This window comes from Corylus avellana, chromosome 2 (assembly GCF_965113065.1).
Source record: "Corylus avellana chromosome 2, dhCorAvel1.hap1.2, whole genome shotgun sequence".
Lineage (NCBI taxonomy): Eukaryota > Viridiplantae > Streptophyta > Magnoliopsida > Fagales > Betulaceae > Corylus > Corylus avellana.
Genome location: NC_142491.1, coordinates 36,960,163 through 36,974,527, shown reverse-complemented (window position 1 = coordinate 36,974,527; position 14,365 = coordinate 36,960,163). Strand labels below are relative to the sequence as shown.

The 14,365-nt window shown below is 37.4% G+C and overlaps 2 protein-coding genes and 1 pseudogene across 2 annotated transcripts; 1 reads left to right on the top strand and 2 right to left on the bottom strand.

Annotated features, from left to right (window-relative positions):
- Positions 1–707: 707 nt before the first annotated feature.
- LOC148587712 (uncharacterized) lies at positions 708–1,190 on the bottom strand. Its single transcript, XM_088512775.1, has one exon. The coding sequence runs from the start codon at positions 1,188–1,190 to the stop codon at positions 708–710; it is 483 nt and encodes a 160-aa protein (XP_088368901.1).
- Positions 1,191–5,176: 3,986 nt separating this feature from the next.
- LOC132161823 (major pollen allergen Bet v 1-E) lies at positions 5,177–5,976 on the top strand. Its single transcript, XM_059572023.2, has 2 exons — positions 5,177–5,433; positions 5,561–5,976. Exons 1-2 carry the CDS (start codon positions 5,250–5,252, stop codon positions 5,860–5,862), a joined length of 486 nt encoding a protein of 161 aa, XP_059428006.1. The 5' UTR covers positions 5,177–5,249; the 3' UTR covers positions 5,863–5,976.
- A 6,249-nt stretch (positions 5,977–12,225) lies between these two features.
- LOC148587711 (uncharacterized) lies at positions 12,226–13,549 on the bottom strand (annotated as a pseudogene).
- Between the last annotated feature and the right edge of the window lie 816 nt (positions 13,550–14,365).

The following is a 14,365-nucleotide window of genomic DNA, read 5'->3' as shown; positions in this document are numbered from 1 at the left end:
CAAAGTCTTGGAAATAATTTTATATAACACATTACAAAGACTAATGGGCAAAATTCGGAGACCTTGGATGGGATTTTTTTTTTTTGGTATTAAGGCAATATGGGTCAAATTTACATCATCATTTAAAAAGCCTGAAAGGAAATTTTTTTTGATGACATCACATACCTCCTCTCCAATGGTGGACCAATTATCATGCTAGAAACACACAGGCAATCCATCTAGCCTTGGTGCTTTCTAAGCTCCCATGTTTGCAATAGTACTGTTGATTTCCTCCACAGTGAACTCCCTCATCAATTGCTCATTTATATTAGGATTAATTCTGTTTTCCAGCCCATCAAGACACTCCCTTATGCCACACGGGTGGGATGTTGAAAAATTTTTCTGGAAATAATTAGTAAAAGCACTGGTAATTTCTTCAGGTGTTGTACATAACTCTCCGTCATCATTTTCAATGTTGAAAATCTGATTCATTCGATGCCTTTGCTGTACACTAGCATGGAAGAATTTTGTGTTTTCATCCCTATTCTTGAGCCAATGTTCCTTCGCTCTTTGTTGCCAATACATATCCTCCTTTTCAATTAAATAATTCACCTCCTGTTGCAGAATATTTATTTTTTCCCCATCCGGTTGTGTCTCTTCCATCTGTAATATCTTAAATTGCTCCGTCTTCTGCTGGATTTGTTTTCGGCTAGCCCTTTTTCTTTAACCTATCGTCTTTTGATCACCTTTTTGCATTTCTCAAACTTTGTCTTTAGTGAATGCCACGGGTTAGCCACCATAGTTTTTTCCTTCCACACTGCTTTAATCACTTGGTCGTGTGTTGATTGCTGTCCCCACCCAGCTTCATAGAAGAAGCATTTTTGCCCCCTCCTTGAGCCACGACGGGAACCATGCAGCTGTACATACAAAGGTGAGTGATTTGAGCTTCGATTCACTAAAACCTCCACTCCATAATCCTGGTGTAAAGTCATCCAAACTTGATTCGCAGTGGCTCTATCTAAGCGTTCCATAATGAAATTACCATCCTCTCTTTTATTACTCGATGTATATTTAGGACCCCGGAATCCCAAATCATGAAACTGGCACTTCTCCAAGGTTTCCCGAAAAGCCCGTATTTGACTCCGAGGCCCCTTTTTTGCACCAAATTTCTCTGAATCTGCCAAGATTTCATTGAAATCCCCCCCATACATCCATGCATTAAGAGACAACGAATGGAGGTGCATGAGGAGATCCCATGATTCTTTTCATTTCGTCACCTCCGGGTTGCCATAAAAGCTGGTTAATGTCCACGGTTGTGCTCCTTCATCCACCCTTACCGTTGCATTAATATGTCTCTGACTATAATTTTGGATTTCCATCACACCATCGTTATTCCAACACAAAGCCAAACCTCCGCTCTTCCCCACACTATCTACAATAAAAACGCTCCCAAAACCAAGTTGATACTTTAGCCTTTCCATCCTAGGAGCTTTAAGTTTGGTTTCCATAAGGAAAACCAAAATGAGTTTCTTTTCCCTTACCAATCGGCAAAGGTCACGAACTGTCCGAGGATTCCCAAGCCCCCGACAGTTCCAACTTAAGAGGCTCATGGTGCTTGGCAAGGATAGGCACCAGCCGCCGCCAAAATGGCCCCGTGGACCCGTTCTCCTTCCTCTACCTTCTTCCCTTTTTCCCTTATTTTTTTCTACATCACCAACCTCTCCTGCACTCCTTTTGCCCAAACCAACCTTCTCCACTTCACCCTCAACGTCATTCCTCTTCACCTCACAAGCTTTCTTTTTCCATTTTCGGATAGACCCAATTGTCTAACCCACCTGGACCAGGTCCCTTATTTCGCTTGGCCCAATAGTCTCCCTTGTTAGTGGGCTAGCCTCCCTCACCTCATCTAACGTGGTAGTATGTGTTTTAAAACCAGGACTATCGTGATTTTGTTGCATTCCACTCAAATTCTGCGTGTTTTGCGCCCCCAATAGATCCATGTCACCACAGTTATTTCCTTTCATTCCCACATTCTTTCCTTTTGTGGAGGTCTCAAAACGCCCCATCGATTCTCCTTGATTTCCACCACTTTCTATCTTAGACGACTCTCTCATCAATGTGTCATACTCCCCATAGGGAAATCCACCCGTTGCAGCAACAGTTTCTTTCATGGAATTAATGGAGAATCCATCTTTGTCTAACATCGGATCTTTCCTTGTTTGGTGTCCGTTACTTTCTGAGTTTGTCCTCGTCGCCGGCCAGACATTTGCAGGTCTTGTTTCTGATGCAGAGCTATGGAAAATTTCTTCTTCATGGAGATTATCATCGTCCCATACCATCCCCTTCTTGAATCCGGCCTTCTTTTTGGAGAACCAACTCGCAACCACGGCCCATATTCATTCTCCCTCGCCTTGCCATGTTTCCAACGTAGTTCCTCATTCACACCCCCCTCGGCACCATGCCGTATAATCCCACACTGAAAACAAATTTTTGGAACTTTTTCATATTGAAAAGGAATATATAACGTTTTGTTTTTCAGTTTGAGAATTCGTCCTCTCGGCAGGGGTTTAAGCACGTTAACTTGGACCTTGACTTGTAAGAATTCTCCCCACCTAATTCCATTCTCATTCGTATCAACATCCTCTACCTCCCCAATGATTGCACCCAGCTTGTATCCCATCTCCCTTCCCATGCAAGAAAGCAGCAGTTTAAACATACGAACCCAAAAGGATGCCGTGTCAAAATTCATATAGCTTGGAGGCATGACTCCATCATATTCTGCCATTGAGAAGAGATGGCCTTCGAATATCCACGGTCGACTCTCCATAACTTGGATTTTGTCCCACTGGTATTCAAAATCTATCAGAAACATGTTTTCTCCTAAGACTTTAAACTCCAAAGACCTCGTAGGCCTCCACCATCTAATCAATTTTGCCCGTATGAGATTCTTGCTCACAAACCTATCAGAGATAAGTTTACTTACCAGGCAATGGTTCCCTTTTGCCGTGATCTCTGCCACATCTTCTTCTATCACGGCTAGTCCATCCTTTTTCTCTTCTGTCAAGGAAAACCTTCCCCAGAGTGCCTCCAGTTGCTCTATCATCCCATCCCCCGGCAATCGAAATCCACACAGATCACAACAACACTGTATATGTTTCCCTTCCGTTCACAAATTGGGTGAGTTCGTGATGAAAGCAAGTTTTCCTTCTGGTTGCGGCAAGATGTTGGGAGGCTAGAGAAGACGGTGGACGAGCACTTTGGAGTGCAGGATTGACAAACGAAGATAGACTGAGTTTTTTTGAAAAAAACCCGGTGCTGGTTATTTAGTTACAAAAGTGACCTCCTAGGCTTTCAATTCCCATCTTTCTAAAATTGTAGTCTAATCTAATAAAGTGACATGTGTCTCATATTGATTAAAAAAACATGTGAAAAGTACTTGTTATTAAAAAAACATGTGAGAACATGGAAATGTGAGAAGCACTTATTATTAAAAAAATATGTGCTTCTCATATGCTAAGTTACACATATTACTTTATTAGATTTGTTTGTATAAATTAGCTACAAACTAGTCTTTTATATCATCATTGTGAAGGAGAGGTGCATTGTGAAGGAGAGGCGCACTAGACCGAGGAAATACAACTTGCTTTATATTAGAGTTGGATGGACCATATTTGCAATGGACCATACTACAAATAAATTTTTGTAGTTCCAAAAACTTATAAATCTTTGTGGTATGCCTTTGTAACAAAATGAACAATTATTTTGTTTTATTTTTCACAAAATTCTTTTAAAATTACAAATTTATCCTCACTAAAACTTTTTTTTTTTTTTTGTTTTTTTTTTTTAAAAAAAGAAAAAGAAAAGAAAGAAAAAGTTTGGGTATCCCTCAAGCCAGTAATGGGTTGGCCGAACCACTTTGGCCCCAAAATCATGAATGGAGTATAATAGATTATTTGTCCTATTAATTTACCATAAGTGACCAGATTTATAATACTTTTTATATAAATAACAGACCATCACATAAATTTCACTGTAACAAGATAGCATGATCGATAAAGCTTTATGCAAACACTTATTACTACCTTATCACAACTTAAAATAAGCTCCACCGACACGGTAGAAATTAGAAGATTCTCGTATGTTAGAATATCTTAAGCAATTTGACGCGAAAAGTTTGATTAATGATTATCATATTGCATAAAATGTCAAGTGTCAAAAGATATTTCATCGTGGAAACAAAAAGATAAGGATGGCCGACGTAAATTGACCGCCAGAGAGTGAAAGTCGTCATTGGCGTCGACCGACTTTGGAACCCTCAGCTCGGTCCATGCTTTCAAGATGGCGTCCTTATTAAAGCATTCTACAATTTAATAAAAGTAAATGAAAAATATGAAAGAAATTGGTTGGTGTAATATAAAGTGAAATGAATTTTAAATTTTTTGTAATAAAAAAATGAAAAAAATTGGTTGTTAATATGAAAAAATGCGATAAAGAGTGAAACACTATAGAGAGAGAGATCCGGTTTGGGCGGCGGTGACGTCTGGCATGGCTGACGGTGGCAGCGTCTGGTGTGGCTAGCAATGGGCGGTGGCTGTGCTGAGAGGTTTTTTTATTTTTTTTTTTAAGAGTGAAATAATTAAGGTTTAAATCCTATGTAAATGCCTTGATTTATGCCAAAACTATATTGACATTATTATCCTTAAGAGTTACATATGCTAGACGTATGCTCTAAAATGGCTTCTAATTCCAAGTAGGATTTAATGGTTGGATTTACTTGATCTTTTGTCATATCAATTATATAAGATTAAATAAAATTAGATGTGATGGTCAAGATAAGTGATTGTTGGATAATTGTGATTTCAAACGGTCAGAATTTAAAGAAAAAGGGGTAAACATTTAGGAAATTATGAAGGTTGGTACAACATTTGAAAACAAAATGTTTTTTTTTTGTTAGTCAATTTGAGACAGGAGCTTTCTTTGACTTAATTATAAACTTTTTTTTTTTTTTTTTTGTAATTACAAACCTTATTCATACGAAGTTATTAATTATCCTCGTCATAGCTACCTAGAAGGGACCCTCCACAAAGAAAAACTGGACAGTGCGGAGAATTGTTTTTTACTCCACAAGGCGACAATTCTGCCAAATTAAGCTTCATCATGAGCCTTCTTATCAGTCTATAAATAGGAACCACTTGGTACTCAACTCCTCACCAAGCAAATTATATATATTCTTCCTTTCAATATAACATCAATTCATCATCATAATCATCATGGGTGTTTTCTGCTACGAGGATGAGGCCACCTCCGTTATCCCTCCGGCTAGGCTGTTCAAGTCCTTTGTCCTAGATGCCGACAACCTCATTCCCAAGGTTGCTCCTCAGCACTTCACCGGCGCTGAAAACCTCGAAGGAAATGGCGGGCCTGGAACCATCAAGAAGATCACCTTCGCCGAAGGTAAATATATAAATATATACATTAGAAAAATATGTTTTCACTCTCAAAAATATTACATAGGAATTTTTCCCCAAAACTAGTAAAAAGATAGCAATGAACACGTGGTTTAATTTGTGTATATTTTCAGGCAGCGAATTCAAGTACATGAAGCACAAGGTTGAGGAGATCGACCACGCAAACTTCAAATACTGCTACAGCATCATCGAGGGAGGTCCACTGGGGCACACACTGGAGAAGATCTCTTACGAGATCAAGATGGCGGCAGCCCCTCATGGAGGAGGATCCATCTTGAAGATCACCAGCAAGTACCACACCAAGGGCAACGCTTCAATCAGTGAGGAGGAGATCAAGGCTGGCAAAGAGAAGGCCGCCGGACTTTTCAAGGCTGTTGAGGCTTACCTCTTGGCACACCCTGATACCTACTGTTAGAGTAGCTAACACCCACGTACAACTAAAGCTTGTGTTGTGTTGTGTGGTCCCTCAATAATGAGTTGTTACTGCTTGATTTTGGTTTGCTAATAAAGGAGTTTGCGGTTGTGATGACATGATCATCTGCTGGTTTGCTTGTGAGATGTTGTAATTAACTCTGAAGAATGCAAAGTGAATGTTCTATCACTTTTTGCATATATATAAAAATCATCCGGAAGTTAATATATATTACTCGCAATACTTCAATTGTTTCTTTTTTTTTTTTTGTTTTTTGGTGGAGTCATAAACATAACAATAGTTGAAGATAATGGGGGCATCAAGTACTATTAACTCACTCTGTCAGCTCACACGTCATGTCTTATCCTATTTGTCGAAGGAGAACATCTCGTTTAACACCAAAATTCTCAATAGTAAAAAATGTCGAGGGAAATGAGAGGTAACAATAACTAGAAAATCAATACGATTTGAGACATACTTGAATATTATCTTTAAGGTGATAATTGTTCAAACTCAAAATAGTTTTATTTTTATTTTTATTTTTATTTTTTTTATTTTTTTTATTTTTTATTCTATTCAAAGTGGGGGGAGGAAGAAGGGGAATTACATGAACACAAATGAAAACGATAGAGAAATCTTAATAATAGTCGGGAATGAGTCAAATAAATGACTCGGCCTATCAAGCGGACAGAAACGGCCAAAATATGCTGTAATAAATGGCAAAATTTCATAAACAGAACAACACCCCAAAGGGTAGCCGACACGACCTTCAATGGTTGGAAAAGGACGACAAAGCTAACCATCATAGTCAGAAAGGAGAGGAAGATCTCTGTCAAAAATACAAAAAAAAGCCAGATCAAGGATTTAGCCCAAAAAATGAACATAGTGAACAGAAAAATACAAGGAAATACAAAGAGACAACAAATACAAGCAAATAAAAGCAGAATAAAATCTCCTAAACCAAAAATCAGCAATCCCAGCATTGGAGATGGTTGAGATGCGGCGGAGGGAGGAGATGAAGCCGGAGACGATTGTGGATGGGCGAGATAGGTGGCGGGGTTGCCATGGGAAACGAGATCGGACTTCAAAGAAACCAAATCAGAGACCCATAACAAAACCAAATGAAAAGGCCGTAGTCGCAGCTTGGAGGAGGCGGAGGAGCGTTGGAGGAGGGCCGGTGTTGGGATTTTAGGCGGAGATGGGATAAATCGCATAAGGCGATGGATAAAACCGGAGAAAAGAAATCACCGGTGAGAGGCATAATAGAGAGATTGGAAGAGGGATAAAAGAGGGGAGGAGGAGGTGGGAAGAACTAGGTTAACCGTTCTTTCCACCCCAAGTCTTGCTTTTCTCTCTCTGGAGGCGCTAGAGAGAAAAGAAGAAAACCCTAGGATAATATTAAACTCAAAATAGTTGAACTATCAATGTTGCATACCTTCCAAAATTGATCAGTCTATTTAGTTCTCTAAGTTAGTGCGAATTCGGCATGTTTTAGAGAATTTCAAGTATGGGAAAATGCATATTTTAAGTGTCATCTTAAGTTAGTTCGAACGCACCGCTAGAGAAATCCTTGTTTCAGCATGTAACCCTAGCACAATTTGAACTATAAAGTTGCACATTATTCTCTGCAGAAATTCAAGGATCCGATTATTTACTTGGAGGCTAAGCATGCACGATTATTGTCACACTTTTAGGTCATAGAGTTTTGTGATGAGAGAGGTTTCTTAGAGTGATGTAGAATGAAGTACATGGGAATTCATGAGTAAGTTGGGAGCAGACACAATTGTCCAGAATCCAAGGTTTTCAAGGCTTTCTAGGTAGCCGGATTTGTCAATGTTTTCAAATCGGATTTTTTTAAGTTCGACCTACTCTTCTCCGATGGATCTAGCATCCAACGTGCCACTCCACCGCTTCCACCAGCTCCCCAGCCTTCTGTAGACACTGGCCGTTCCCCCGCCCAACATCCACACGCCGGAGCGTGGATCTCACTCTCCTGTGCATGGACCACACGTGCAAGTCAACCCCTTCGCTCCGCCCTCCTTCGTCACGCCCTACGCCGAAGCTACTGATTTTTGGGTTATTTTGTTGCTTTTATTGCTATGTGTCTTTTTGTTACTTAATTTCTTGTACCGAAATTTTGAGTGTTCTTTCCTTTTTGGATCATGATGTCTCTATTGTTAGAGTATATGTGAATGACCCTAAAGTTAGGGTTTTGATGAAGATTAGATTAGCCTAACTTTAGAGATTTGATCACCCTAAATTAGGGGATTTGATTAAAATTACATTTATGTGTAAGCTCTATAAATAGAGCATTCTGTATTGTAAACAAATCAATTCAATGAGAGCGAAATGTAGTCTTAGGGCTTTATATGTGGACGTAGGTCATAAACCGAATCACGTAAAAATCTTTTGTCTCTATTCTATTTTATTTTCATAATTTATTTATATTTCATTATGAATTTTGTCATGGTATCAGAGCAATATAGGCTAATGCCAATATTCGATCCAGTAGTCCTGTGAATTTTATTTTTCTTTCCTTTCCATCTTCTAGTTTATTTTCTTGTTCGTGATAATTATTACTTTTGCAAATCTCATCACTATAGATCTTGCATTGTATTCGACCCAAAAAAAAAAGGAAGAAAAAAATCACTGATTGCGTCTTTTGGCTTTCTGTTATTTGGCATAGTTATGTTATTTGGCATGATTTGCCAAATCTGATGGCACCTTTGGTCCTCCAAGGCTTGGAAATCCCAAGTGCTGCCAAGATTTCTTTTCATCACCTTCATTGTGCATGAGTGGCCGAAGCAATCTAGAGACGTCCACTATATGTGTGTAGAAGAAGCAAATCGGGCCGTCTATGTCAGTGAACCACCCATATGCTCCTTGTTTCAGCAACTCCATCCGTTTGAAGAACACCCAAACAAGCCACGAGCAAGGAGAGATTGACAAAAAAGTTTTTCAAAGCAAAAGCAAGGAAGATCATCAAAAGAGACTACGACAATAGTGCTTTGATTTTTTAGGTTGTCTTTATATTTTGTTTTGGTGATGCGATGTCATTCTGCGGAGAACAAATTGAGAAAAAAAAAAGAAAGAGGAAATGAAAGAAAGAAAATAAAAGAAAAAAACAATTGAAACCGAGAAAGAAAAATGGGGAAAGAATCTCGGTTGACAAAAAAAAAAAAAAAAAAAAATTCAAAAGAGGCCAAGTTGCCCATTTTTTGGCTCTTTGTTGGCCTAATCATTATTTGGTCTATTGTTGGTCCTTTGTTGACCTAGACCGATTTTTGGCCATTTGTTGGCCCAATATCTTTGGCCTTTGTGGTATTGTTTAAAACTCAGGCCTATTTTAGCTCATAGTTGGCTTTCATTTCTGTCCCATAGTTGGCCCATTTTTCTTTAGCCTTTGGCCCATTTCAGCCCACAGTTGGGCTCTTCTTTCAGCCCAAAGTAGGCTCTCTTTTGGCCCATAAATGACCCTCTTTTGTATTATTATTTAAGGTGTTGCCGACTGCCTCCAAGAAAAAGAAAAAAAAAAATCAATCAAACTCAAGGTTTTAAGATCTTACACCTTGAGTTTGAGAGATGATGTTAGAGTATATGTGAATGACCCTAAATTTAGGGATTTGATGAAGGTTAGATTAGCCTAAATTTAGAGATTTGATTATGATTTGATCACCTTAAATTAGGAGATTTGATTAATATTACATTTATGTGTAAGCTCTATAAATAGAGCATTCTGTATTGTAAACAAATCAATTCAATAATAGTGAGGCGTTATATGTGGATGTAGGTCATAGACCGAACCAGGTAAAAATCTTTTGTCTCTATTATATTTTTTCACAATTTCTTTCTATTTCATTATGAATTTCTTTAGTGTTAGAGTACATGTGAATGACCATAAAGTTAAGGATTTGATGAAGATTAGATTAACCTAACTTTAGGGATTTGATTATGATTTGATCACCATAAATTAGGAGATTTGATTAAGATTACATTTATGTGTAAGCTCTATAAATAGAGCATTCTGTGTTGTAAACAAATCAATTCAATAAGAGCGAAATGTATCCTTAGGGCTTTATATGTGGACGTAGTTCATATACCGAACCACGTAAAATATCTTGTCTCTATTCTATTTTATTTCCACTATTTATTTATTTTTTCATTAACTTTATGAATTTCTTCATGGTATTAGAACCACCGGCTTACGCCAGTGTTTGATCCAAATGGTCCTGTGGAGTTTTTTTTTTTTTTTTTTTTTTTTTTTTTTTTTTTTTTTAAGACAAAAAATATATATTGTTTGCATAGCAGCACTGCCGCCATGCTTTGTAGGAAAACTTTGAGTCCCTCTTACCACATAACCGGATCCTTTCTGGCAACTTCTTAGATTTCGCCTCCAACCGGCACCGTTCAACCAACGATCCATGCACCATCACGCCGTCAACCACCGATCTACCACCATGATGACCACAAAGCCACTGCACCGTCCTTGTTGTCTGCCGCATCTCTATCAGTGCCGCTGCATCTCCCTTAGCACCGATCTCTGCAGTCATCAGACCTCAACCCCGAGGCGTCGCCACCCACAAATAACCATGTCGCCATCGCTGGCGCCAGTCCATCGCCTAGAAAGCGTAGCTCAGCCACTCCTTTCGTATCTCGATCTCTTTCGTACCCAGCCTTAGCATTGGTCTCTGCCTCATCGTTCACCTCCCTGCTCTGCCCGGATCAAACACATCAATTGTCGTCATGCAGTCTAGCAAAATCCCATCTTGGCGACACCCTTACCAAAGTCGCAAGAGCTACTACAGGCTTCATCTCATGCCAGATTTTCAGGAGGTTTGTTTTGTGGAAAGGAAGAAGTGTGTTTGGTTACGAGATTTGATTTAACCTCACTTGAGTTTGTAGATATTTTTATTCTAGTTTAGGAATATGTTATCCTAGTTTGGGCTTTTGAACATAGATGGGTTTGGTTACGGGATTAAGGTGATCCTTATCCCAGTTTTATGTAATCTGCGAATATGCTTTTTTTCATTTTTATTTATTTTTAATTTTTATTTTTTAAAAAAAGAGAAAAAAGAAGAAGAAGAGGCCAAAACAGGCCAAGTTGCCAATTTTTTGTCCATTTGTTGGCCACGTCATTATTTGGTCTATTGTTGGTCATTTGTTGACCTAGACTGATTTTTGGCCCTTTGTTGGCCAAATATCTTCGGCCTTTATGGTATTGTTTAAAACCTAGGCCTATTTCAGCTTATAGTTGGCTTTCATTTCTGGCCTATAGTTGGCCCATTTCTCTTCGGCCTTTGTGGTATTGTTTGAAACCAAGGCCAATTTCACCCAACAGTTGGCTCTCTTTTTAGCCCACAATTGGCTTTCCTTTTTGGCCCATATATGGCCCTTATTGTTACTTAAAGCACATCTTTCTTTGCCAACTGCCTCTGAAAAGAAAAAAAAAATACAAAAAAAAAAAAAAAAAAATACAAACTCAAGGTTTCAAAATTTTCCACATTGAGTTTGAAGGGAAATGTTAGAGAATATTAGAGGATTTGATTTCATTGTAATTGATTGTAATCTCCTATAATCAGATTTGATGATTTTCATTGTAATTAGATTTGATGGTAATCAAATTATTTTGACTTGATTACCAAATTTATCTACCCCAATTCTCATATAAATAAGAGTATCATGTATTGTAAAAGACATCAAGGAATAAGAGCCTGTTTGGGATTGCGGTGGAAAATAGAGTTTTTGGATATAGTGCTTTTGCCTGTGAGCTTTTGGCAAAAGTGCTATTGCTGAAAAGCTGTTTACATGTTTGGTAACTACATGTCTTAAGTGCTTTTTTGATATTACTGATGTTTGGTAACAAAACTAAAAAAGTGCTTTTAGTTGCAAAAATGACAATAAAGGACATATAATGATTTTTTTTAGTATAGGCTAAAAAAATCATTATCAGTCCCACCAAATATGTCATTTTACGTGAAATTATTACATGTTTTTCAATAAAGGCCTAAGGTTGTTAATGATTTTTTTTTTTTTTTTTTTTTTTTTTTTTTTTTTTTCATTTTATAACCTTTTTTATATAAAAATGTTTAATGTTAGCTTTCATAAGTAAAAATTATTTTGTAATGGTTTATATAACAAAACGTCAACATTTTCTTTCTTTTGTACTTATATGTAATGAAAAGTGATGTCAATCATTTTCTTTCTTTCTTTTTATTTTTTTATTTTTTTATTTTTTTTATTTTTTTTAATTATTTAAAGTATTTAACACTTCAAAGTATTTAACACATAAAAAAGAACAACATTCAAGAAGATCCTTACAACATTTTAAATAGTTTATAACAAAACAACATTAAAAAAAAAAAAAAATTAACGAGTCATAAGTAGATTAGCAATATGACCACGCTCAATGTTCATAAAATTTTCATTGGACGTCTGTGATTGTTGTATGCTTGACTCATGTTGTGCTTCGTCATCGCCTATAATGTCTGTAGGTAGTAAGTCATTATCATCATTATATGGTTGGAACTCAGCATCCTTTATTGCATGCTTCCTAATGAAGTTATGAAGAGCCATAGACACCACCACGATTTTCACTTGTTTATCATAAGGAAAATTCGACATGCAATGCAATAACTTCCATTTATTTTTCCAAACTCCAAATGTTCTTTCAATAGTGCATCTAAGTGATGAATGTAATTAAAAATTTCATGCATACCCCTCGGGTGGTTTCCGCGACGAAAGTCTGGTAGATGATACCGCTCCCCTTTGTATGGCCCCATGTATCCCTTCATGTGAGGTTATCCTGCGTCTACCAAATAATATTTTCCTACAAACAATATACGAATAACGGTCATAAAAAATATTGAAAAATATATTTTTTTCATGTATAATTCATAATTGTTATTTTAATTAAATACAAACCTCTAGGTGGGTGTAGAAATCGTAATTCTTCCTTTCGAATAGCTTCCAAAAAAATACGTGTATCATGTGCAGTACCTTCCCATCCAGCCCAAACAAAGGTGAAACACATACGAAAATCACAAACAACCATAACATTCTGAGTAGGAGTCTATTTTCAACCAATATATGGTATTTGTTTTGATGGAGAAATTTTAACTGGCACATGGGTTCCATCAATGGCTCCAATACAATTTTTGAAGTATGGCCAATACCGCTCATCATTACGAATTTTGCTTGGAACATCCCTAAACTCCCTATCAATAGGATTAATAATGCTAATCGCCATTCTAGAAACGGCCATTAAAACACTAGTAAAATGTCTACTAATTATTTCTCCTAAATGTTGAAACCTTTCTTGCACTATTCTATTCCCAAACCCATGGCCTAAAGTAATAACAAACATAGCCACCAACTCTTCAACAGTTAATTTCCTAGTACCTCTTAAATGATATTTTTCCTTCAACTCTTTACACAAGTAAATGAATATGTTTATTTCCATTCTAAAATTTTGTTTGCACCTATCAGGATTACCTTGTAGAATCTCCATAACCCACTTATAACCTGTTTGAGAAGAGGTGCTACAAGGTTCCTTTGCAATATATGACATATAATAGTTCTCAACAAATTCAACTGCTGCAACTGCTAGAATAAAAACATCATTTTCATTTTCCTCTTCACCACAATCATTATCACTTGTATCATCTTGAGTGCTATAATCACTATTGTCCATGTCTGTAAGGAAAAAAGAATAAAGAAATAAACACAAAATAAATATATAAGCACCCATAAAAATATGAAAAAGAGATATCTATGTAGTCAGAGATGGAGGAGGGGGGGGGGGGGGGGGGGACAAGCTGGGGCCATGGTCCCCCACTCCATTTCCGTAAAAAAAAAAAAAAAAAAAAAAAAAAAGGCTGAAGAATATGGTCCCCCCCCCCCCCCCCAAAAAAATAGGCCGTCCCCAAAAACTATTTTAGGTCTTCATAAATTAGAGTCCCGATACCCCCTTCTCTCCTTCTCTTCCTCAGTTTCGTCCCCTAGTCCCCTTAACCCCTTTCCTTCATGGCATGTAGGCATCACACATAGCGAAAATTTGAGAGAGTCAGAGAGAGAGATCGCCAGTGAGAGAGTGAGATACTGAGATTGAGAATTTGAGATAGAGAGCACTGCTGCGGGAGGTAAAATTCTTACAATTTTCTTTTAAATCTCATTATATTATCATGGGATTATAATTTAAAAGCAAGAAATTGTGAAGATTTGTGAATTGTTTTGTTTTATTGAGCGGAGAAATTTAAAAGAATGCTGTCGGGGCTCAAACATCCAAACAACTCTTTGACACATGCACAAGTTATTATTGTTATCATCATCGCAATCGCAGCTACTACCACACACAACTTGTTATTGTTATTATCATCCAATTCTCATTGGTAGTGGGTAGCACTGGCCCACTGGGTACATTACACTTCTTAACCCATATGATAATCAACTTGCTTTGTTTGAATCTTTCTTCGGGGACGACTTTTTCTGTGTTTTTTTCTTTTCTTTA

What these genes read in the sequence shown, in the direction of transcription:
- LOC148587712 (XM_088512775.1), bottom strand. Translation starts at nt 1,190, where the DNA reads ATGTATGGGGGGGATTTCAATGAAATCTTGGCAGATTCAGAGAAATTT.
- LOC132161823 (XM_059572023.2), top strand. Translation starts at nt 5,250, where the DNA reads ATGGGTGTTTTCTGCTACGAGGATGAGGCCACCTCCGTTATCCCTCCG. An exon ending in GAAGATCACCTTCGCCGAAG is followed by an intron (nt 5,434 to 5,560) that starts GTAAATATATAA and finishes GTATATTTTCAG; the next exon opens with GCAGCGAATTCAAGTACATG.